Here is a 25,231-nt window from a genome sequence, read left to right as displayed (position 1 = left end):
CATCTTCACTTTCGTCCAAAACATCCCTGTTATCCTCAAAACTCTCAGTCAACTTCCTGCCCATCTGTCATTTGCTGCCTTTTTCGCATCTTTACCACTCACAATTTCTTGTCATTTTATAATTATCATATATTTCCTGATCATCACCCTGCAACCATTCCTAAAATTCCTTTCTATTTTCCACAACTGCTGCTATCACAATCTCATTCCACCACTCACTACCCTTCTTACACCTCCGACAACCTTGAGCATTCTACATGCCTCAACTGTGCTTCAAGCTAACTTCAGACATTTTAGTTTCCATTTCTAGATAACTCTCCCTCGCCATCTGAAAACACTCCCTAACTCTTCCCTCATACTCACCCATCTTCGCATGCTTTTTCAACTCACTTATCTTCACTTCTTCTCTCGCATGCACTTTCTTTTCATAACGCTGCCACTTACCACACCCTCTCAATTTTAACTCCACTAGATAGTGGACAGACATTCTACCACTTTACCCATCAGTACATTCACATCCAAAAATCTTCCATACACATTCCTACTGATCAACAAAAAAATCCATCAATGCTCTCTTCACCATTCATCCATCTGCTACTCTAATCCATGTGTACTAATTGACATTCTTCTTCCTAAACATGCTATTTCCTACCATTAACTTCCGCTCCAGACACAGTCATTCGCCACTCTCATTCTCTCCAGGGACACCAAATCTTCCAATCACGCCTTCTATCATCACATCACCAGCTCTGGCATTCAAATCTCCCAGCACAACCACATGACAATTCACCCCAAACTCTGCAACACACATTGAAACATCACTCAATAAAACTATTCCATTCTTTTTCACATATCTAAAGATCCGGGCGATACACACACTTACATCTTCCTTCCCCAAATCATCTTAACCCACATTACATTGTAGTACTTTCTCTTTCACTATCTCACTCACCAATAAAGCTAAACCTTGCCAGCACTACTTGCACTCGCAACTGAGACTCTGCCCACCATATCGCCAAAACACACCTCACCACTCCCTCTCAACTTAGTTTTACTCAATGCAAATACATCCAAATTTAAAAAAAAACAACAACTTCCAATCTCACCTCTCATACTGTTAATCATACTACACCCTTCCACATTCAGCACCTCAAGTCTTCCATCCTCTGCACGATCTTGACTCTTTCTGGGAGATCGATACAGAGGAGGGGATTCCCAGCCCCCTCACTTTGCCCCTTATAGATGCCTCCTATGTCATGCAGTAGATACAATGGCAGAATTCTAGTTTTCTGCAGAAGCACATGAATATATGCATATGTACGCTGATCAGCCCTTCTCCTACAAACGAGGACATTTTAGTGATGTTTGTGTGAGGGGGGACATTTGAGGTAGAAAGTGCATTTTTCAACAAAACACTGCCTTTTTAAGACCCCCAAATAAAAATGATTTCCAAAAATCCACCTCACCCACAAGAACCTCTTTAAGGGCTCTTTTTGGTACTTTTCTCAAATCATGCCATCTTTTCGCCATCCTTCTCGCTTGCCCTTGTCTTTTTTGGTCTCTTGCTTCCTGGTTCTAAGTCCAACCTCACTCCTCATCTCACTTATCCTGATTACTCTCGAATCACACCTCTCCCGTCTCACTATTTGAACACTCCATTTTCTCGGCTATGTGCTAGTTTGTTGCCTATATTGTACCATGCTAAAGCCTTCTTGTCACAATCTTGTTTATCACAGTGTACCAAACCCTTGCCTGCCCTTCTGGATCTCGATTATTGCATGCTGCATTCTTGGACTGCCACCATAGTTCCCTGCTTTATCACCGACCCCTCGTCTGCCTCTTGAGCCACAACTGCTTCCTGTGGGATTGTAGATACTTTTGCCTCGATACCTGACTCCACGTGTACCGGACCCTGTCCGTGGTAAAAACAATGATACTTATCTGTATTTTGCATTGTGCTTCTGCACCTCCTGAGTGGTGTCGCTGCCTGTGTGGATGCTAAATGCCATTATATGTATGTTCTGTTCCGTTGTTCCTGTAAAACACGGCTTAAGGAAATATTTCCCTCTCTCCAAGACAAGGCAGACATACAAAATGGCAACTAATATCAACACTTAACATAATCATAGAGCAAGTCACATCATATTAAACTAAACTGCTGCTGCTAAACTGTACATCTGTTGGTTTTGTTTGACTTTTTGCACTACTGGCAGTTCTTTATAGCTAGCCACTCCTTGCACATCTGTTTCTCTGCACTATTGTACTTACAGCGTTATTGTTACAGTGTTATTGTTACTGTTTACCTGACTGCCCTTTTTGGACATCTGGTTAGCTGCTCCTCTTGCACTATTTGCGCTACTGTAAAATACTATACATAGCCATAATTATTTAGTATATTATTAGTACTCAATACTCCAAATCAATACAACATTTTATTTATATCTGTACATTCAAGGAAACTGTGCGGGTCAGATGTATCGACATTTCGTTCTGTATACACGTGTACTAGAATGACAATAAAGTATATCTGAATCTGAATCTGAATCTGAATATTAGAAATGTCATTGGGGCATGGATACAATGTTGGCACTGATGGGCCCCCAGCTATTTTCTAATGTGTAACCCAACAATATGGGATTGATTATAAAGACTGCATAGATTCTACCAAGATTCTACCAGAAAACGAGCGAGCGTTTGAGATCGGAAGAGCTTCACAGTCACGGCTTGAAAGGTGTAAGTTGAAAGGGCCGCAAGCTTCTGGCGGCATACCTTGTTTGTACTTGAGGAGCAGCTCCCAGATCCCCCTGCGGGCGTAGGGGTCCACCCCCGCTGTGGGCTCGTCTAAGATGACGACTTTTGATCCTCCTACAAAGGCGATGGCCACCGACAGCTTCCTCTGCATGCCGCCTGGAAACAAAAATATGCATGTCTGAGTCTGTCTGTGTCTGTGAGTGTTTGCATGTCAACACCGAGTTTCCCTTCATAATCAGAATGGTGGTCCGCCATCACCCGCTGCGAGTTATTTTAGTCGCCGTTGGTAACGGCAGATTTAATCAAATTCAAAAGTCAGACTGCTTATGGGCAAGTCAATGACTTGTCTTCCTGTATGTAATGATGTAAATTAAAATGTTAACATTCGATTGTATTGTATTGTCATACTCAAATTTAAACCTTAATCATGAGAGCATCGCCACTAAAGTAAACCTCCAGTTTCAACATTATTTTTGTTCTGGAGTGAAATTGCTGTGGATAATGCTTAGGTAATGCTTTCCGAACCCCTGGTTTCCCTGATAAGAATGTTAAAATAACAAAATGTCATATTCTAAAGCGGCAGTGTGTAGGATTTGACCACAAGACTGTATGGAGTAGTGAAAGCACAAAAAACACAAAAGCAGAGGGAATAAGACATATTACGGAGACTCAAAGTGACCATTTTAACTTCTCAATTTTTGGGTCAGCCTTTTTGACATTTTTGGGTACTTTTAGCACTAAAATTGCAGACAATTGCGGTATTTCCCTTTAGGAAAGGCTAATGTTATATAAAATAAATGCTAATTTCTTCACCTAAAAGTATTTTAAAAATGTATTTGTACGCGTTTTGCTTCTTGCAAAATTGTTTTTTAATGACTTTTTTTATTTTTAACGGGAGGTGCAAAATAATACACACTGATCTTTTTACATCCTATTTATGTGGACTATACGTACATATGATTAAATTCCATCATGAATATATATACAAGCAGAGCTATCAAAATTGAAAATGGTATTTCAGAATCAAATTTTTTTTAGTAGCATTAGAAATTGCTTCATCAGGATTGCACTCTTTGTTTGAAGCTACATAGATTATATACTGAACCAATATTGTATTTAAGTCAATAACACTATCTAGAGAAGTCAAAATTAACATTGCTAGATTTTTTTTTTTAAATTTTCCTAGTTTTCATACAAAATGTGTATAATGTAATTCGCTCGGAAATGGTGTGGCAAAATATGGAAGATTCTTAGTATTAGGTAGCTCTGTACGTGTAGCAAAAAAACAAAGTATTTACCTTTGGTGTAATGTGACCAGGCAAGTAGATTGGTGGGTCGATTCAGCGGGATGCAATCTATTTGCGAGGATTGTCATGCTCTCAGAAGATATCCTTGTTTTAATCGCCTCCCTACTTTTAAGATTATTATTCTTCGGTTTTGAGTCACTATCGTCGCCTGGTTACTACTACTAGATAACCGCAAGCTTGTTTCCATGGTCATCACATTTTTGCTTCTCCTTTCACTGCAAGCCTTGGAACTCATAGCAAATAAATACAGTACAAAAAACACGCTATCGTAAATGTTTACGAATTTCTTAAACGAGGGGGGCAGAAAAATACCTTATTCCACAACATAAAGTGAAAGTGTCAGTGGTCTACTCTATGATTTGAAATCAAAGTGCTGTTGTTTTGGTTAGCATCCCACCTGACAGGTTCTTAGCCAGCTCCCGTCTCTTGTGAGGCAGGCCGACGTCTAGGATCATCTGTTCCATCTCGGCGTCCATCTCTGCACGACTTCGCCCCTTCAGACGACCGTAAAAGTAGATGTGTTCCTCCACAGTCAGCCTGTGAATAGAAAAGGACAAAAAAAGTACTGTAATCTGTCGATACTTAATTCTTTGTACGTCACGGTTTCAGTGCATCGTGGGTTGAACAATATTCTGAGATTTATCATCTCCAACCACATGTTGCTGTGAGCAGGGAAAGACAGAGCTGGTTTTTGTTGGGCCTGGTGGCTATTTTTTCTATATTGTCCACTAAAAAAAGAACTGCACATGTAGGGCCATTATCCCAAAGTCCACATTGCTGCTAGCGGGGACCAGGAGAGGGCACATTTATCAGGCAGTGTGCCATTCTGCCCGGCCCAAATGGAAATGTACATTGTGGTTGCGATCCATTACCCCTGTTCGCCTATCACTGTAAATTGGGCTTGGAAGAGTGCAATATGCATTTCAGTTTTTGCCCACCAAAATTTGAACTGCACTCATGCAGCCTCGATCCATTAACCCCCAGTGTTGTTGCGAATTGGGACCAACAGAAGGCACTTTTGTCAAGAAGCATGCCGTTGCAGCCGGCCTAGAATGCACAGTTGTGACCATGATCCTATATCTCCGTTCTACTGCTGTTGGGAGCGAGCCTCGCGGAGCACATTTCTTTCAGGCCTGGAGGCTCATTTTTGCCGTTCTGCCCACCAAAAAGTGAACTGCACTTGTGCGACCGCGATCCTATATTCCCGATCCCATATTGCTGCTAGCGAGGACCAGCAAAAAGCACTTTTATTAAGAGGCGGGCGGAATGGGGAAATGGCAAAATAAAATACACGATTGTGGCCACAATCTATAATCCACAGTCGACTAAGAACATGTTGTGCAGCATATTAGTAATTTTAGGGAAAACGTAGCCTAACTATTATATAAATAACTGCAAAATATTATTTTTTATCTTGGCCTACTTGCCATTAGCACATAAAAACATTTAACAATACTACCACAATCAAGTCAAGATCTTGAGGGTACATATGTCAGGTTCTGCACGGTTGCCATGGCGCCCAGCTTGCACCGCCCCTTGACACCGGCTGACTCGCATTTACCGATTATTTCGGATGGGTCTGGCCTTGATGCGGCGAGGGGGCTTGCGTGTTCCAGTGACCCTGGAGAGCTATACCGTCGGGAGTTTGCTCCTGGTAGGGTCACCCATGGCGGGCCGGTCTCTGGGGTAGGTTCCAGACAAACAAAGACCCCAGCGTGTCGGTACGCTGTGAGGTGGCAGCCCCACCAACCAACTATCCTGCGGAGGGCTAACAACTCACCCAGGAGAAACCCCCTTTGTTATGAAACTGACCAGAGAAAGAAACCGGACTGACCAACACGGTAACGGACCCCAGCCTGCCCCCGACCAACGAGTACGGATCGACCTCCGTCATAAGACCCGTGTCGCCACCTGGAATGTCCAGACACTCCTTCGCCCCGGAGCTGCCACCCTGCTGTCCCGAGAGCTCTGTCGCTATAACATCACCCTGGCAGGGCTCTGTGAAGTACGATGGCAAGGCAATGGTGAAACAACAGCTGGCAACCATTGCTACATCTGGAGTGGCCCAGAGAGTCGGACCGGCCTTTACGGTGTGGCTCTTGCCATTCCAAAAGCCCTCCGGAGGTCCCTCATCAGCTGGACACCCATAAGCGACAGAATAATGTCTGCTCGCTTCCTCCACCATCACGGCAAGATGACAGTGATCGTCGCCTACGCCCCCACCGATGTCGCTGATGAGGATGCGAAGGACGCGTTCTTTGACCAACTGCACCAGGCTGTCGACCAAGCCCCACCACACGACGTCACCATCATCCTCACTGATGCCAACGCCACTCTATCGAGCAATGATTGGTCCCACCTGTGGGCACCACCTTCGTTGACAGCATAACAAACGACAATGGCAATCGCCTCCTCCTCCTCTGCCACCAAAACAACCTCTGTGTTGTTGACACCTGGTTTCCCCGGAAACGCATCCATCACTGGACGTGGTACAGCCCAGATGGGAGAACCAGGAAGGCATTGGACCACATCCTGATATCACGACGCTGGAAGTCGTTTGTAACCAACTGCTGGGTGTTCAGAGGAGCACAGCTTGGCAACACAGACCATCGTCTGCTGGTGGCCCAGCTCAAGCTAAAGCTCCGAGCCAACCAGCACAAGACTCTGCCTCGCCCCGACTCCTCCCGACTCAGTGACCCCAACATCGCCAGAAACTTCAGTTGCTCCATCCGCCGCACTCTCGATGCCCTGGCTCCTGACAAGCTGACAGACTGGGCGGCCTTCAAGGAAAGTGTCCTCCAGTCTGCTCACAATGTCCTCGGACGCCCACGATCCTCCCCGAGAAAGCCCTGGATGTCAGAGAGGACACTCAACATCATAATAATAATAATAATAATGCATTTTATTTAAAAGCGCCTTTCAGGCCACCCAAGGACACTGTACAAACAATGAAAGAAAAAAAAATACAATTTAAAAAGTTGTAAACGAAATAATAAATAAAAACAAGACATAAAATCATAAAAACATAAGAAATGGAGAAGCTATGTGTTGTAGGCAGTCCTGAACAGGTGTGTTTTTAGACGGGACTTAAAAGTGGAGAGAGGTGTGCAGTTTTGGAGGTCCGGAGGTAGATTGTTCCAAAGCTTGGGAGCAGCGCGACTGAAGGCTCTGGCTCCCATGGTGCTCAGATGGGCAGGGGGCACTGACAGTCGGAGGAAGGACGAGGATCTGAGGGAGCGAGTGGGGACGTGCACCTGGAGAAGGTCGGACAGGTAAGGAGGAGCCAGGTTGTGAATGGCCATATATGTATATAAGATGAGTTTGTAGCTGATGCGATGCTGAACAGGAAGCCAGTGTAGCTGTTGGAGAACGGGGGTGATGTGCTGCTGGGAAGATGTTTTTGTGATGATGCGAGCAGAGGCGTTTTGAACCAGCTGAATTTTATGGAGGGACTTTTGGGGAAGGCCGAAGAGGAGAGCATTGCAGTAGTCAAGGCGGGATGTGACAAGACTGTGGACGAGAATAGCAGTAGTGCGGGGGGTGAGGGAAGGGCGGAGTCTGGTAATATTGCGGAGGTGGAAATAAGCAGTGCGGGTGATGGTGTTGATATGTGAGTGGAAGGTAAGCATGCTATCCAGGATGACACCCAGACTCTTGACCTGGGGGGAGGGGGACACTAAGGAGCTGTCGATGTTGAGAGAGAAGTTGTTTACTTTGGATAAAGTGGATTTGGTGCCAAGAAGGAGGAATTCTGTTTTATTGGCATTTAATTTAAGAAAGTTTGTTGTGAACCATGTTTTGAGTTCGGAAAGGCAAGAGGTGAGGGAGGGAGGTGGGAGTATGGAGTTTGGTTTGCAGGAGAGGTAGAGTTGGGTGTCATCAGCAAAGCAGTGAAAGTGGATATTAAATTTGCGGAGGATATGACCAAGAGGCAAGAGGTAGACGATGAAGAGAAGAGGACCTAAGACAGATCCCTGGGGTACACCTGTGGTGACTAGGGAGGGCTTTGAGGTGAAGGATTTCAGCTGGACAAACTGAGTGCGGCCAGTGAGATAGGAATGGAACCAACTGAGGGGAGTATGGGTGAGACCAATGGAGGAGAGTCTATTGAGGAGGATAGGGTGAGAGATTGTGTCGAAGGCGGCGCTCAAGTCTAGGAGGATGAGGATGGAGACTAAACCGGAGTCGGATGCTATGAGGAGATCATTTACAATACGGATTAGGGCAGTCTCTGTGCTGTGGCGGGGGCGGAAACCAGACTGAAAGGGCTCATACAGAGAGAGTGGAGGGACAGGTGCGAGTGGAGTTGAGCAGCAACAGTTTTTTCAAGGATTTTTGAAATAAATGGAAGGTTGGAGATGGGGCGGAGGTTGTCGAAGTTGTTGGGGTCAGCACCATGTTTTTTAAGTGTAGGAGTAACAGCAGCGGTTTTGAAAAGTGATGGGACAATACCAGAAGAGAGTGAGGAGTGAATAATGGCAGATATGAGAGGAAGCAGGGAAGGGAGGCAGGATTTAACAAGGGATGAAGGGAGGGGATCGAGCTGGCAAGTGGTGGGCTTGGATTTGAGTATGAGGTTGGATAATTCAGCAGTCGTGGGTGGAGCAAAACTGGAGAAGAAGTGACAAGGAGAAGGAAATTCAGATGGGGAGGGAGCAGACAGGTTTTGACGGAGTTGGTGATGAATCTTAAGGATTTTGTGATTGAAGTACTCCATTATGGAGTTGCAGGTTGCTGTGGAGTACAGGTGGAGGGGGAGAGAATTTGGTGGCTGGAGGATTTTGTTCATGAAAGAGAAGAGAGTTCTTGAATTTCCTTCGTTGGAAAGGATGAGGCCGGAGTAGTAGCTGGATTTGGTTTGTGCAATTTGGTCCTTGTATTTAGCAGTATGGGTAGTATACATGTCCTTATGGATGGTGAGGCCGGTTTTCTTATAGAGTCGCTCAAGTTGGCGGTTCTTTGATTTCATTGACCGAAGAGCGGGTGTAAACCAGGGGGCAGATGTGGAGAATGAGGCAGTCCTGGTTTTCAGGGGGGCAAGAGAATTTAGAATATTTGTGAGGCAGGTATTGTAGTGAGTGGTAAGCTCATCCGGGCTTGAAAGAGCTTCTGGGGGTGGGGAACGGTCAATAATGGAGCAGAGGGTGTCAATGTTGATATTTTTGGTATTACGAAAAGAAATGAGACGGGAGGTTTTGACAGTAGAGAGACAGAGTACGGTGTTAAAAGTGAGGAGGACATGATCAGATTCAGGAAAAACGTTGGAAGTGGGCTTGGAAGTAGAGAGGCCAGAGCAGCAAACCAAGTCCAATGTGTGGCCTTTAATGTGGGTGGGGAAGTCAATAAGGCTGTGTATCCCGAGACTCTCCAGGCAGGATGTGAAGTCTCTAGTGAGTGGCAGGTTGGGGTTGTCCATGTGAATATTGAAATCTCCTAATAAAATTAAATTTGGCGAGAGAGTGGATAAATGTGTAATTAAGCTGGAGAATTCATTGATAAAATCACTATGTGGCTTTGGGGGGCGATAAATTGAAGCAATAATGGTTGGCGTGGGTCCGGGGAGCTTAAACACCAGGCATTCAAAGGAAGTCGATGAAGTGACGGAGACAGGCAAGACTTTCCACTTCTCGCGGTGAATTACCGCGAGACCACCTCCACGGCCGTTGCCACGGGGACGGCAGATGTAAACAAAGCCGGGAGGAGTGGAGTCATTCAGAGCAGCGAAGTCGTTTGTTTGTTGCCAAGTTTCTGTTAAAACGAGGAAGTCGAGTTTTCGTTCGGCGAGGACGTCTTGGATGAGGTGGCCCTTGTTCCTGAGTGAGCGGACGTTCAGCAATCCAAAGTTGACGGCGGAGGTGTCTTGTTTGACGGCGGCATTGCTGTTAGCCGACCTAGCTAGGCGGGCTAATGTATGGCAGTTAGCCCTACGGCCGCAGTTTATGGGAGGGCGTCGAGATGTGGACCAGGTCGAGGTGATTGAACCAGGGTTTTTATACTCGACGTGCCTGCGCGATCCGCGGTGAATGTAGCGGCGTCGAGGCGGGCGAGTTATGTCAGGATGGTGGAGCAGCTCCGGTGGCGGAGGCCCCCGCGCAATCCACCGGATCCGGAGAAGATCCGCGATAGAATACTGGAGCAATCCTGTCGCTGGATGGTGGCAGAACGTCAGGAGTATCAGGAATAATCCAAAAACGGCGAGGTTTTGGCACGCCATGACGAGGGAGAGAAGCCGAAAAAGTTTGGAAAAGTTTTTGGAGTGAGAAGCGGCGACATACACGCCAGCGTCCTCTCATAGACCAGCGGCGTGAGGCCCGGCTCCGAGGCGACCTCACGGAGTATCATAGACTGAACCGCCTGCGCAATGTGGCCATCGCTGAAGATAGGGAGAGGTTTTGGCAGGCAGAAGCCCAACAGCTTGAGTCCGCGGCCAACAACAACAACATGAGCCGCGTATTCAGTCTACTACGCCAAGCCCGTAGCGGCCCACACATAAAGACAGCCCTGGTAAAAGACTCAGACGGCAACCTCATCATGATAGAAGCCAACTGCCTCGCGCACTGGAAGGAGCACTTTAGCCTCCTCTTGCAGCACAGCACCATCCCGGCTGATCCCACCCCCCTAGTGGCTGCAAACACGGCAGCTCCTAGCGACGCCTGCTGCACAGACCCTGTAACACCCGAGGAAGTAAGAGCTGCTTCTGAAAAAGCTGAACACCAAGAAAGCCCCCGGCATCTGTGCCATTACCGGTGAGATGCTCAAGGCTGGCGGTGATGGCATGGTGGAGTGGCTAACCTGCCTATTCAACCAGATGTGGGAATCGGACCAGCTGCCCAACGACTGGACCAGAGGAGTCATCATGCCCTTCTGGAAATGCAAGGGTGACAGGCTTGTCTGTGGAAACCACAGAAGTATAACCTTACTCTCCATCCCATGCAAGGTCTTTACCAGGATCTTGCTCAGCTGTGCCCTTCCCGCCCGCACGTGCCAGCCCCGAGCATCTTCCTTGGTCGCACAACGCCGCACCCGCTGGTTTGGCCATGTCCTTCGTCCACCACCAGACCATCCGACACGAGCCATTCTCCAGTTTGACCCAAATGCCGCAGGCTGGAGATGACCACGAGGGAAACCCCGCACTCGATGGCTCGACGTCGTTGCGGGCGACCTCCAACAACACGGAGTTGCTGTAGAGGATGCAGAACAGCTGGCACAAAACCGCCAGCATTGGAAAAACCTGGTTCATCAACGAGCAATAATCAATCAATCAATCAATCAATCTGTGGGTACTTAAACGCGCTATTTTAAACTGCGTTATGCCAGATCGTTGTTGAAAACTTGTCATACTTGTTGATACCCATTTATACTTGTTGTGCTTGTTGGACTTTGGTGCACTTCGGTGTAACATTCTGAGAGATTCCTACAAGTTCTGATTAATTCTGGAGATGCCTAGTTTGTAGTTTTGCCTGTGTTTGACCCGTTTTGTTTTTTGGTCTGGTCCGTTTGTGTTTTGGACAACTTTTCTTTCTCAATTAAAGTGTGAGGACGTCTACGCAAATGAGTTCCTACTTCCTGCTTCCCGTTCCGTTTCATGACAACATAAATTCCATTGGATTACAACGTTGCCATTTTAAAATATGTATTTTTTATTGGAGTTGACAAATTAAGCCCGAAGGACTGTAGGATAAAAATGCACATTTGCATGAAAATACATCTGTTTCAAGTTATACATTAAGTGATATAGTAATTCCCATATATTATAATCACTGTCATGTGAAAGAAATCTTCAGAAATTTGCTTGTTTATGCATTGTTGTCCCTCAATTGTTGGTTAAAAAGTAGTTGTTGATATTGATCGTCTCATTGTTTGCATACGTCATGGTTCAGCGCCCGCAGTCCCTACTCTTCTCCAAGAGATGGCAGCATCACCCCTTTTTGCAATCACCTTCTCAACGATCCTGTCCAGGTATTTCCCATTAACTAATTAACCAACTTTTACCATTAACACTCTGGGCTCCCACCTTACGTTGCTGATACGATTTGAATTCTGCTCAAGTTATCCACTCGCCAAGACGACAAGCTTTTTCTGCCAGACATTCTTCTTCGGTTCCCTCCTTGTCCCAAGATTTGCACTCCAACCATATTTTTAAGGGGTACTTTCAAATTTCCTTTTCAAGATTTTCGCCGCCCAAAGTACCTCGCTAAAGTTTCCCTCTGAAGTCTCCCTCTCAATTTTTCTCAGCAGTCTCGGTTCAGCACTAGCTTCACTCGAGTGAAACTTGTTTTTTCTTGTTAAATGAACGTCTTGCTGTTTGGTTTGATCACATCCCTTGTTTTATGTCTCCTTGTGTCCTGCATTTGGGTCTGTCAGACACCTCAGGACAACATATATGATGCTGTTTCTGGGATTTTGGAGATAAATACTATTCACATGACAGTGACATTGTTAAGTGTATCTGGTTTTTGCATACTCATTGAAGAGGACGTTATGTTGGGGGCACATGCCCAAGTCCTTTCGGACAGCGTCCACGTCCGTGCGGATGTCGTGTCCATTGACCAGGGCTGTGCCCGACGTGGGCGGGAAAAGGCCTGTCAGAATTGACCTGAAATAAAGGATGCCTTTAGTAAAATATTCTCTACTATCAAATACACGAGTGCCTCTTTTAAAATATAATGAATATTATCGTAAATACACATATTACCAACTCTCCTTATACAAAATTCTCGCAACCCCAAAACCCCCTCTCAAGTTTTCTTCTCAAGTCTCCCTGTCAAGTTTTCCCTCCTCGTTCCAAAAGCTGCCGTTCCAGCCATTGTTTTAAAGGTATTCCCAAATCTCCTTTTTTGAGATTCTCACCAACCCAAGACCCCCTCAAGTTATCCCTCCTTAGCAGTCCTGTTTCCACCCTCTTATCCATAGTGAAGTCCCTTTTTGTTTATTGAATAAACGCCCCATATTGGGGTTTGATCAGGGTTGGGTAAAGTTACTTTAACTTGATTACTTTCAATTACTTTTGGATTACTCCAAAACCAAATATGCTAATGTAAGACAAAAGAAACTAAATATGGATTAAATCACTAAATTTTGTGCAGGCTTGGCGAGTAACGGAATACATGGAACGGCAAAAATGATGTTGGCAAGCTGTTTGGATTTATTTTCATTTTGTTTCTGTCGCATTTTATGTTAGTTTTGCCGGAGATCAAAGCCAGGAGAGAAAGCTTACCACGTGTTGTGAGTCATCATTTTATTCATATTTTGTTTCTTTTGTTTTTTATGAGCATATTTGGTATTGGAGTAATCCAAAAGTAATTGAAAGTAGTCCAGTTAAAGTAACCCTACCCAACCCTGGGTTTGATCAAAGCATCTTTTTATGTCTCCTTGTGTCCTGCATTTGGGTCTGTCTGACATCTCTTGACAAATAACTTAAACACAATAAAGATTAAAATATTGAACAACTTTAAAGTATTTACTGCTCTATTTAGCTTAACAAAGATAAAGCATAGAGAACAATTTTAAAGCATTAACTTTAATTTTGCAGCCTTAGGGCCCGGTCACACAGCCTTTCACGGGCGTATCGAGGCTGAATCACGGCCAGAAATTTCTGCCCGTGAAGCAGACGCTGTTGGACGTTTTGAGATCGCGATACAGACGAGATACAGCCGTGCTTTACACGCGGCAAGAAATTCACACGCGGTTGGCCGCGCGAAAAAGTTTTGCGCTGCTCAAAACTTTAGACCACGGGTAACCGCGGGCGGCACACGTGGTACACACGAGGTAATGACGCGGTACAGACGCGGAACGACGTGCTACGGCCGCGGCCAGGGCGTGGTCACACGCGGGTAGGACGCGAAATTTTAGCGGGTAATCGCGGGTGGAGCACTGTCATAGCACGTTTGTTCTGCGCCTGTATCGTGGTGTTATCACGTGAATTAGCGTGTGTAACGAGTGTGACGGTCAAACGCCTTTCTCCGCGTATATACAGCGCGATTTGCCGAGCACACGTCAGTTGTGCTCGAGACGTCAAGGGGTGAACATGGATCCCCGTCACCGTAGTGACCTGGTCTTAATCCATTTTTATTTCTTGACATTTCTTTTCATTTCATAACAAGATAATAAAATAAAAATGAAAAACTATTACAATAATAACATATTGGCTTCTTCTTCGGTGCCATAGCTTGAAATCTTGATCTTCACGGGACTGTGTCTTGAGCGGTTATGATTTCTACAGCCCGGCTCGGCAGCTTTTATACCCGTGGTCCACACGCGGAAAGGACGTGGAACTGACGCGATGAGGAAGCGGAACAGTCGCCGGCGTCTGTTTTGCGGGCATATCACGGATGAACAGCGGGTTGTGTGACCGGGCCCTTGAGTAGACTCTCGAACACCATTCTCATGTTTCACGATAATCTGTTTCTTCAACTTTTCATTTCAATTACTCTTTATCTGTGATCCATTATCACTGGAAAAAAGGGCCATAAAGTAGACAAAATCACAATGCTCAACACATGTTGATGAACTAGCTCTTGAAATTATGTTAGAGAACTGGGCAAGAGTAGCCAAGATGGCCGCTCACCTCACTTGGGCCACATATTTGGCTGTGTTTAAATATTTGAGTTCAGATATGGCACATGCGTCATCCAAAAACTAAAAACCGTAACCACTATTCCCCCCTTTTTAGAAATGCTTCTAAAAGGACATACATGGTTGTGGTTTTTCCAGCTCCGTTGTGGCCCAGGAAGGAAGTGATTTGGTTCTGGTAGAAGTTTATACTCAGCCCGTCCACAGCCAACTTTTTACCAGTCTTGTAGATTTTCACCAGGTTGCGAACCGACACACCCACTTTTAGACTCGGGTCTGATTTCTCAAGGTTTTCTTTGGACGGAGGAAGTACAAATATTATTTGAAATTATATATATATATATATATATATATATATATATATATATATATATATATATATATATATATATATATATATATATATATATATATATATATATATATATATATATATATATATATATATATATATGTATATATGAGAGAGAGAGAGAAAGAGAGAGAAAGAGAGAGAGAGAGAGTAAGAGAAAGGAATGACAGAAAAATAACAGAATAACAAAATAAATATATGAGAAAATGTATACAAAAAATCTTGTGCCACAGGCAAACTATTTTAAATATTATTTATATTTGTACTGCATTTTAAAATTGTCCTTAAAGTAAAATAAGATAATAACTAAAATGAGAAATCTGATACAACAGCTTTAGGAATTTTTAATCATGATTTGTCTTGTGCTTTTTACTCAAAAATAATGCTTGAATAAAAACCATATCTATGTATTTTCCCATTCAATAGATCATTTGCCCCTATTAATGGTTGTTTTTGTTATTTTATAGTTTTCTAAATAATCATTTAAATTAAAAAAGTCAATTATTAAAATTATCTGATAAATGGGCATACAATCTTTTGGTATTTGTATTCCTCGTTTTATAATTTTCTAAATAATTTTGAAAAAATAGTATTGAAATGAGCGAAATGACCTGATAAAGCTGAAACCGATAATTTTGGTATTTTGATGTTTATTCCTCATATTTTATTATTTAAAAATATATTCTTAATCCAACAATATAACTTTTTCACATTTAAAGACAATTCGGATTGTTTTATTTTGCTTATTTTCATAAGAATACAATTTTAAATGAGCAAAATAAACATATATGTCAGTTAAGCATCTTCATGTGTTTCAATGTGTTTTTTTTTTGCATACTAGAGAAATAATAAAAACAATGAGGGAATATCTTTTCTTTTTGTACGGATAATATTGCCTATCTCAATTTTTATTATTTTATAATTAAATAAAAAAATCACAACATTTTAATCATGATACTCTTCATCCCCTATTATGGATAATTCTGTCAAATGTAAATTATTTGTTTTAGTTCCACAATTTTCTATTTTATTCTTGAAATAAGAAAATTAAAATCTAAATGAGCCAAATGACCTGTTGTAGTAGAGGTAGATAACTTTGACAATCATGATGTTAATTTTATTTTCATTTTCATAATAGAAAAAATAAATATTCAAATTAGATGATAACACATAAATACAACCCCATTTCATGCGGCGGTATTTATATAATTATAAAAGTTCATCATAAAATAAGTAATTCATTTCAAAAATAATAATACTTTTCTTATTTTGTGGAGAATGTTAACTTTTTTATCAATATTATCTTATTTTTACAATGTTATAAATCATTCTAAAAGTGACAAACAAAAAATGCTACGTATTTCTATTTTTAGGTAATTATGCTTGTTTTATTGGTTTTTTTTTTTTATATATTTTTATTACTTTGATAAACGTTTTTTTTTTTTAAACAAGCAGAATTATTTGCAATTGGACATTATAATGTTGACTAAAATAATTATTTGAATTGTCTTCATGTTTCTCTACATTTTCTGAGTGCACTCTTGGTAACCTATGTCTCTAATGGGTAAAACGTTATTGGATGTAACACCATTGAAACACCAAGATAAAAAAAGACTGCAATAAATTTTGCAACTAAAGTGCCATTGCCACTTAGCTCTCGTATGTAAGGCGCTAATGTCAGTCACGTGCACGCCTTACAGTACAGTGTTTTTTTTTCTTCTTACCGTTGTCGAAGCTGACGTTCGTGTCCTTCTGCAAATAGTCGTCAGGCACAAAGGAGCTACCACACCAATAAGATGCCGTGAACGGGAAGTACCAGGGTCTGGGGATCCCATACTGACCTGAGACCAGGTCCAACATACATGGACAGTTGGCCGATTGTCAAAAAGCTGATCGTAAATTTAAGCATCGGATTCCAATCAGTGTACCTGGGAAGACGTTTTCGATGTACCAGGTGAGCGTCCAGTAAAGGGCAGCATCGAACAGCATCATGGCAATGGAGACGGCAAAAGTGTAACGCTCGCCCTCGTCCGGACTCCGGCCTATGTTGGACCACTGGATGCCGACGCCTTGTTCTTCATATTTCGAGAAGCTCTCGCAGCCGAAGCCGAATGCCACGCAGGACAATAAACTCTGAAAGGGATAAGGGTGGAGGTTGTCAACTATGAGGGTTGTTAGATTTTTAGTCAGTGTAATTGGAAATTGTCATGATTGCACAAGTTTTCCAGCTATTACATTCATTATTTTTTCATCACATCATTACTTTGATATTGGTGTTATTCATTGTTATAAATGCACCTTATGCCCCATATCTTTTAATGAAGTATTTACCTGGTTTATTCATTTGATGTTTCAATGTATACTCTCATTCAGTACTTTCCGAGCAATTCTTCTTACCATACCAGATGTGACTTCCTTACTTTCTGAAAAATCCCATCTCAGTAAGTTTAATTTCTCATTTTAAGATCACAGTTGTCAATTCACACCTATCTCCTATCAATGCTTGTTTTAGGGAGGACTTTGCCCTAATCAAAAGCCCAGAATATTCAGTTTGTTTCTTTGTATTACAAGTCCTGGAAAGAACTACTCTCTTTACTTCTTGTTCCTTTGTCCAAATACTTGGTCACAATCCCAGAAGTTGAATTGTACATGCGGCAGGACACTAGCGAACAAATTGTGCCCATAAGCTCAAATACATGTCGTACGAGCGTGTTGTGACACTTGCTGTGTGCATATGTCAAACATTCGTTGTTCATGACGAGTTTTCAATGTTTGCATACACAAGATACGTGATACCTAAAGGAACAACGAAACATAATATGTGCACACATACAATAGGAGTTAGCATCTAATCAAGCAACGACACACAACACTAACCAATGCCGCATGAAATGGGGGGTGTATTTATGCGTCCAAATAGCAAAAGGGTACCACTCTACTCATTAAGCGTACGTTAGTGTTGCGTGTCATTGCTGTGTGCATATATCAAGTGTCGTTGCTGACATAAGAAACAACAAATGACACTTGCACACAGCAATGAATACAACAATAGCGGATGTCGCACGACATCGTCAAACTACACTCTGACAGAATTTTGGAACTAATGGTACCTCATTTTATACATAACCAAAATTTTGGCACTAGACAAAACCCATTGTCATTGGCCGCATAGACAAAATTGTGGCACTAATGAAACCCAAAAGTACAAGTTTTTTATGCTGATATACAACGGCAGCTGACTTAGAAACAAGCAACGACACCCAGCATGACATTGGCAAACAACACATCGGCCACATTCTGGCGCTTATCAAAAACGGGCACATATACAACAGCAAATGCAGGACAAAGACTAGGAACCTTCCCGTGGTGTCGTGCGAAGGGCTCTCTCCCGGGGGAGCCTTACGAATCCAACTCAATCATCTCAGACTCGCTTTCTCTTTCTTTCTTGGTCCTCTCTCCTTCTTTGTCTCTCCTTTTCTCTCTTCCCCCTTTACACTCTTGTCTCTCATTTTCTCTATCCCTCTCTTTCCTACTCTCCCCCCACCTCTCTCACTCTCTTTTCCCCCTTTTTGCATTTTACTCTGTCTGTCTTTCTCTCTTTCTATCTGTCCCTCTCTTTCTCTCTCTTCTACTCTCCTCTCTCTGTTCTTCTTAGGGCGGGCGACTTCGAGAGCAACCCTGGCCCCCAGTCCAAATGCCAGTGGTGCTTTCGAACCATTCGCTGCGACCACACCCCAATCACCTGTACTACCTGCCCACGGGGCTTCCATAAATCATGCACCGGCCTGTCCGAACGTACTAAGGACTTTAGAGGCTTCGTCTGCTTGGTTTGCTTGGGTCGCACCCCGTCAGGCCTGGCGGCACAGGACAGTCGCAGCCCCCTCTCCTTCGGAGAACTACGGAGCCTCCCACGAGCGAGTCTGGCGCTACTATGGATTACCTTAGGCGCCTTGAGTGACTCAACGACGACGACGACAACAGCAAATACCATTTATATGAGCAGCGACACTTATATGCAAACAGCAGTGACGTACAGTCAAGGGTGGCAGGTGAAGCTGTGCTTCACCAGTCATCATGCAAACATAAAATTAAAAATATATTACATTGTTATATTTATTCATGTTAAAATTATTTCTAATCAACTTCACAATTGTGTGATTTTGTTTTTCAAAATGGCTGAATGGTCTCATAATTCTAAAAATACAATTACTACTTAACGTATTACTGTGCTAAACGTCTGCAGGGGCAGAGACACACAGTTATCTTATCTCATTGCAGAGGGCTATATAGTGAGAGCAAGGATCCTGTTTCAGTGCACATTCTCGCTCTAAACAATAGAAATACCATAAATTCCGGGCAACATTGCGGACCTGATTAAAATCTGCATCCTCAAAATTAAAAATGAACTAATTCAGATCCACTTTTTACAGTTTAGGCTAGGCGCTCCTGCACCTGATGCTGTTTTCCCCAGCATTGTTTTACAATTTAGCGCCATGTAATATAACTTGTTTTCGGTCCATTTGACCATTCAAGATGGCGATTACAAAAACAAGCACATATTTACTTCAGCGTTAAAAGAAAACGCCAATGTGGGCTGCGACTCATAATATGAGAGCCCCTATATTTATAGATGATAGTGCCAGGACAAGCACACTGTGGAGAATATGTGGTTTTTGTGCTATTGTCATTGGTGGTTGCCGCAGTGAAAGACCAAATTGCATTTGCTCGATCTTCAAGGATTAAAGGAAATATAACGACCTGACACTGTTGATTCATAAAGAAAAGTGTAGTGTTATTGAAAATTAACTTCCACTTCTGTTCAATTTGGATGTAAAAAATAAAAACTTGATATCTGGGTGAAAAAGTTTAAATATCTTGAGCAAGTTGTAAATATTGAATGGAGTACAGTCCTGTTGTTTCACGTTGTGTATTATATGAAAAATGTTGGCAATAAAATGGACGAAAGTCTCTTGAAGGGCGTCATAAATGTTCACAGACATCATAGCGATGTTTTGTATTTACTGTGCACACGTTGTGGAAAAAAGCTCACCGTCTTAAAATAAGCCACACTGTATTTAAAGCCTTAATGTTTAAAATGTTGCAAAAAAAGTCGCGGCTTGTGGTTAGGAATTTACATTACTGATATTTTTTAGCCATCCAAGTGATAACAGCACAATGGACAACAAAAGCACCGACACTTGACATATGCACACAGCAACAACACGCAACACTAGGGGACACGTATTTAACATCGTCAAACTACATATCGGCATAATTTTGATACCATTTGAATGTCATTTTGTACATAGCCAAAATTTTGACATAAATTGAACCCTATAGTCCTTGACTGTTTACAGACAGCGGAGCGCACAGGTACACCGCTTGTTCGATGAGGTGGCACATTCGGGAACCAATAAAAAGCGCCTTTGCATACTCATTGAAAACAAATCATAAATCCTACACGGAGGGGAAATTGGGAGTGACGCTTTTGCCCGTGAAACATTAGCCAGTGCCGCCTATCGCTCTGCATCATCGTGTAGCTTGCCAGCTGCCGCCTCACGCCTCATTTGCTGGCAGCATTGGTGCTCCGGAAGAAATATTTCCTGCAGCTTCCGAGGCCAACCGTCACAGAGTCTGACTGAGAGCATTAAATGGCTTGTCTCTTGCGCTGACAAACCTTTAACCCATCGGTTACGTTTATCTGGTTGTTGGACAAGAACAAAAAGAAAAAGTGCTAAGTGGCTCTGTTTTCTCATGAGACTGAAGTAATCCCTTGTGTTAGAACATGATATAAGGAAATTGTGAATGTTAAAAGTGTCGATAATAACTCTGAAATTGTTTAATTGATGTTGAATGAAAAAAAAATGTTAAAACGTCATATTGTCACGTTATATTGTCAGATATAACAAAATTGTGAATATGCTTGATTGCTGTTGAGATTGTCGAGAGGGGTTGTCCGAACCTCACATTGTTTGTTTGCTGCTGTTGGTGTCGGTGGATTTGTTCAGACCAAAAAACAATTGACTTTGGCCTGGACGGACCTATTGACACTAACAAAGATGTTACATAACGAAATTGTGATTATGCTTGATTGCTGTTAAGATTGTCGAGAAGGGTTGTTCGAACCTCACATTGTTTGTTTGCTGTTATTAGTGTCAATAAATTTGTTCAAAACAAAAAAAAAATCCCGATTTAGCTTTCACGGTTTTGATACTTCACGGATTTTCGATGTGCATTGTGTTCTGTATTTGGAGTGGCTAAACAGTTGCCATGCCTCTTCTCTGCCTGTGTCTGCCTGTGCCTCAATATCGCTGCGGTTTAAGTTGTACACGTACGTAAAACAGCTCAATGAAGCAAAATGTTTGTCAATTTCGAGTTATTTGAAATGCTACCATGTCAACAAAATAATCTGGACCACCAAAAGCACCAAAAAGGCAAAGAAAATGTGGACTTCACCACATGCTAAGGAAGGTAAAAGCATTTTTAGACCATATTTTAGTTTTCCCATTGACGTCTACATATCGACACAATATCATATAGTCAAGACAATTCATTTATTTTGTATAGCCCTTAATCACAAGAAGTCTCAAAGCGTTCTACAGACAACAGACTATCACAGACTACTATCACAAAATCCCCTGATCTAAAACCTACATGAGGGCCGTAAATATAAGTGTGTTTTTCAGTTTATATTTAATCACTTCCACTGAGATGGCGGATTGAATTTCGAAGAGCAGAGCATTTGACAGCACCGGGCTTAAATTTAGAGTGCTCTCGAACCTGCAGATTTCTTCTTGACTCTTTAGATCACTAGTTGACCATCTAAGGTAAAAACGTGGATTTTACGTAGCGCAATATAGTAGCAAGATGTTTTGAATCATAATTTGTCAGTAGAGAAGTTGATTGTAAAAAAAAAAAAAAGTTTGTAAAGTACGGTTTTTATTTTTTAATAGGTTTGTTTCGTTGGTTTCTATGTAATAGAATATTTAATGAAAAAACAAATAGAGCTTTCCATTTGGCAGATTTTGACTATCACTGGTCCTTTTTGGAATGCAAACCCCTGCGAAAAACTCTACAACCAACAAATGTAAAAGAATAATATATATATATATATATATATATATATATATATATATATACCGGAGCCATATCCCCCTAGTGGGAGGTGGCTAGAATCAAGAACACATTCACTATTCTGACTCTTTCTGGGAGATTCATACAGAGGAGAGGATTCCCAGCCCCCTCGCTCAACCCAACTGATGTGTTGGGTGTCGTTAGGTGACCAAACCTCCCCGATTCCAACCCCTAATGCTGAGTGCCAAGCAGGGAAGCAACGAGTACAAATGTTGTAAGTCTTAGATATGACCCGACCGAGGCTTGAACGGGCAACCTCCCAATCTCGGGGCGGGCGCCCAACCCCCAAGGTCACCGAGCTGCTCATAAATCATAAAATAAACATGAAAATTAAAATGAACCAAATAATCATACAGGGCACACGTAGTTAAATTGCATTGTATTTTTTTTCTCATTTTGTCAATTGCAAAATAATAATTGAAATGAAAAAATCTTTTTTATTTCATTCATAATTTTGCTTATCCTAAAGTGGATTTTCCTTGTTTTTACAATACTCTAAATACAAAAGTCAATTCCATTGAAGTTGGGAAAAAGTTTAAAATGTCAGTAAAATTAGAATAGAATGACTTGCAAACCTTTTCTAACCCATATTTAAATGAATACACCACAAAGACAAGATTATCCATGTTCAAACTCATAAACTTTATTTCCATAAGCAAATAATGATAAACTTAGAATTTTATAATTGCAACAAGTGCCAAAGTAGTTGGGAAAGGGGCTTCTTCACCATTGTGTTACATCACCTTTCCTTTTAATAACACTCAATAAACGTTTAGGAAGTGAGGAGACTAGTTGTTGAATCGTTGATAGTGGAATCCTTTCCCATTCTTGCTTTATGTACAGCTTCAGCTGTTCAACAGTCCGGGGTCTCCTTTGTCTTATTCTGCGCTTTATAATGCGCCACACATTTTCAATGGGAGACAGGTCAGGACTGCAGGCAGGCCAGTCAAGCACCCGCACCCTCTTACTACGAAGCCACGCTGTCGTGAGACGTGCAGTGTGTGGCTTGGCATTATCCTGCTGGAAGAAGCAAGGGCGCCCATGGTAAAGATTCTGTTTGGATGGCAACATACTTTGTTCCAAAACCTGAATGTACTTTTCTGCATTAATGGTGCCTTCACAGATGTGCAGGTTACCCATTCCTTGGCCACTCATGCACCCCCATACCATCACAGATGCTGGCTTTTGCACTTTGCGTGCATAACAGTCTGGGTGGTTCTGTTCTTCTTTGGACCGGAGGACACGACGTCCACAATTTCCAAACACAATTTGGAAAACTGACTCATCAGACCACAGAACACTTTTCCACTTTGTATCAGTCCATTTTAGATGGGCTCGGGCCCAGAGAACCCTGCGGCGTTTCTGGATGTTGTTGATGAATGGCTTACGCTTTGCAACATAAAGTTTTAACCCACACTTACGGATATAGCGTCGAACTGTATTGACTGACAGTGGTTTTCCAAAGTGTTCCTGAGCCCATGTGGTGATGTCCTTTACACATTGATGTCGGTTCTTAATGCAGTACCGCTTGAGGGCTCGGAGGTCACGGGCATTCAATAATGGTTTACGGCCATGCCGTTTACGCACAGTGATTTCTCCAGATTCCCTGAACCTTTTCACAATATTATGGACTGTAGATGATGATATCCCTAAATTCCTTGCAATTGTACTTTGAGGAATGTTGTTTTTAAACTGTTCAACAATTTGCTCACGCAGTTGTTCACAAAGAGGTGAACCTCGCCCCATCCTTGCATGTGAATGACTTAGCTTGTTCGGGTCTCCCTTTTTTATACCCAGTAACAACTCTCACCTGTTGCTAATTCATCTGTTCACCTGCAAATAGTTGGTTGATTTCCATTCATCCACTTTCTGAGTAGTTATTGACACCTGTCCCAACTATTTTGGCACGTGTTGCTGTCATCAAATTACAGAGTTGATGATTTTCTCCCAAAACAATAAAGTTTATGAGTGAAGACAATAAATATGTTGTCTTTGCTGTGCATTCATTTAAATATGGGTTGAAAAGAATTTGCAATTTACTTGGATCAATTTTTATTTGCAATTAACACACTTTCCCAACTTCATTGGAATTGAGTTTTGTAATTCTGAAAAGGAAAACAATTTGTATTCCTCTCTATAAATATTTTTTTCCCTTGTAAATTTCTAGTTTATTGTTACCTTAAGAATGATACAATTCCAAAAAGCTGATGATTTGATGTAGCAGAAGTATATATGTAACTGAGTATTCTATGGTTGATTTATTACTCATTTTTGTAAAAGAAAAATTAAAATGAATACTTTTTCAATTTTATAGATCGTTTTACCCATTTAATTGTTTGGGTTTTCTTTATGTCTACAAACGTCAGAATATTTACGGAAACAAAAAAATGTATTCCTTTTTGCAGATTTTCTTTCATGAATTTGATGTTAACTTTTCTTATTTCCACAATTTTCTAGATCATTGTTATTTTAAGAATATTAAAAATTAAAAATAGGCTCAGTGATCTAATGTAGCAGTATTTAACTTTGAGCATTTGAATTTATTTTTTATTATAGAAATATCATTAATAAAATAAGAAAACAATACCTTTTGTTATTATATTTTCTTATTTATTTTTGCTTATTTTTCAAATTTGTACAATTTTCTAATAATTCTCAAAATGATAAAAATCTTAGTAGTTCTTTTAAAGAATACTTTTCTTATTCTAATGTTTTTTTTTAATTTGTATAATATTTTAGATGAGTCCTACATTAAAAATACAGTAATACATTGTAAAATAAGTCGAATGATCTGCTAAGCAGAGGTAAGTAACTGAGCATTTTATAATCGAAAAAGCGTCATTAAAACGAGAAAATAATTATCTTGCTTTTGTTAATGAATATGTTTTGGATTTCTATATTTTCTAAAATATTCTGAAAATGAGAAAAATATAGCTAAAAAGAGCAGACTAATAAGATTAGCAGTTAGTTAATATTGAACCTTTGAAAATACATTGTATTTTACCTAAGTCTTTCTAAAAATAAGAAAAAAGATATTTAAAACAAGAAATTTGTGAATATATTCATTTAAAAATCATTTTGCAAAAATGCATACAGAATTGATTTAAATTATATA

At 41.6% G+C, this 25,231-nt stretch overlaps 1 protein-coding gene across 1 annotated transcript in view; it reads right to left on the bottom strand.

The window, feature by feature from the left end:
• The window catches only part of LOC148356998 (phospholipid-transporting ATPase ABCA1), a 181,764-nt gene that overhangs the window by 86,996 nt on the left and 69,537 nt on the right, over positions 1 to 25,231 (bottom strand). Inside the window, exons 17-22 of the mRNA XM_088347477.1 lie at positions 16,911 to 17,115; positions 16,707 to 16,823; positions 14,753 to 14,924; positions 12,523 to 12,654; positions 4,456 to 4,595; positions 2,770 to 2,907 (exon numbers count right to left, since the gene is read on the bottom strand). Coding sequence (XP_088203603.1) covers positions 2,770 to 2,907; positions 4,456 to 4,595; positions 12,523 to 12,654; positions 14,753 to 14,924; positions 16,707 to 16,823; positions 16,911 to 17,115 — 904 coding nt within the window. The remainder of the gene's footprint in view (positions 1 to 2,769; positions 2,908 to 4,455; positions 4,596 to 12,522; positions 12,655 to 14,752; positions 14,925 to 16,706; positions 16,824 to 16,910; positions 17,116 to 25,231) is intronic.

This window comes from Urocampus carinirostris, chromosome 11, assembly GCF_059441175.1.
Source record: "Urocampus carinirostris isolate Australia breed hairy pipefish chromosome 11, RoL_Ucar_1.0, whole genome shotgun sequence".
Classification (NCBI taxonomy): Eukaryota; Metazoa; Chordata; class Actinopteri; order Syngnathiformes; family Syngnathidae; genus Urocampus; species Urocampus carinirostris.
Note: the sequence above shows the minus strand (reverse complement) of the source record. Positions and strands in the feature narration are given on the sequence as shown.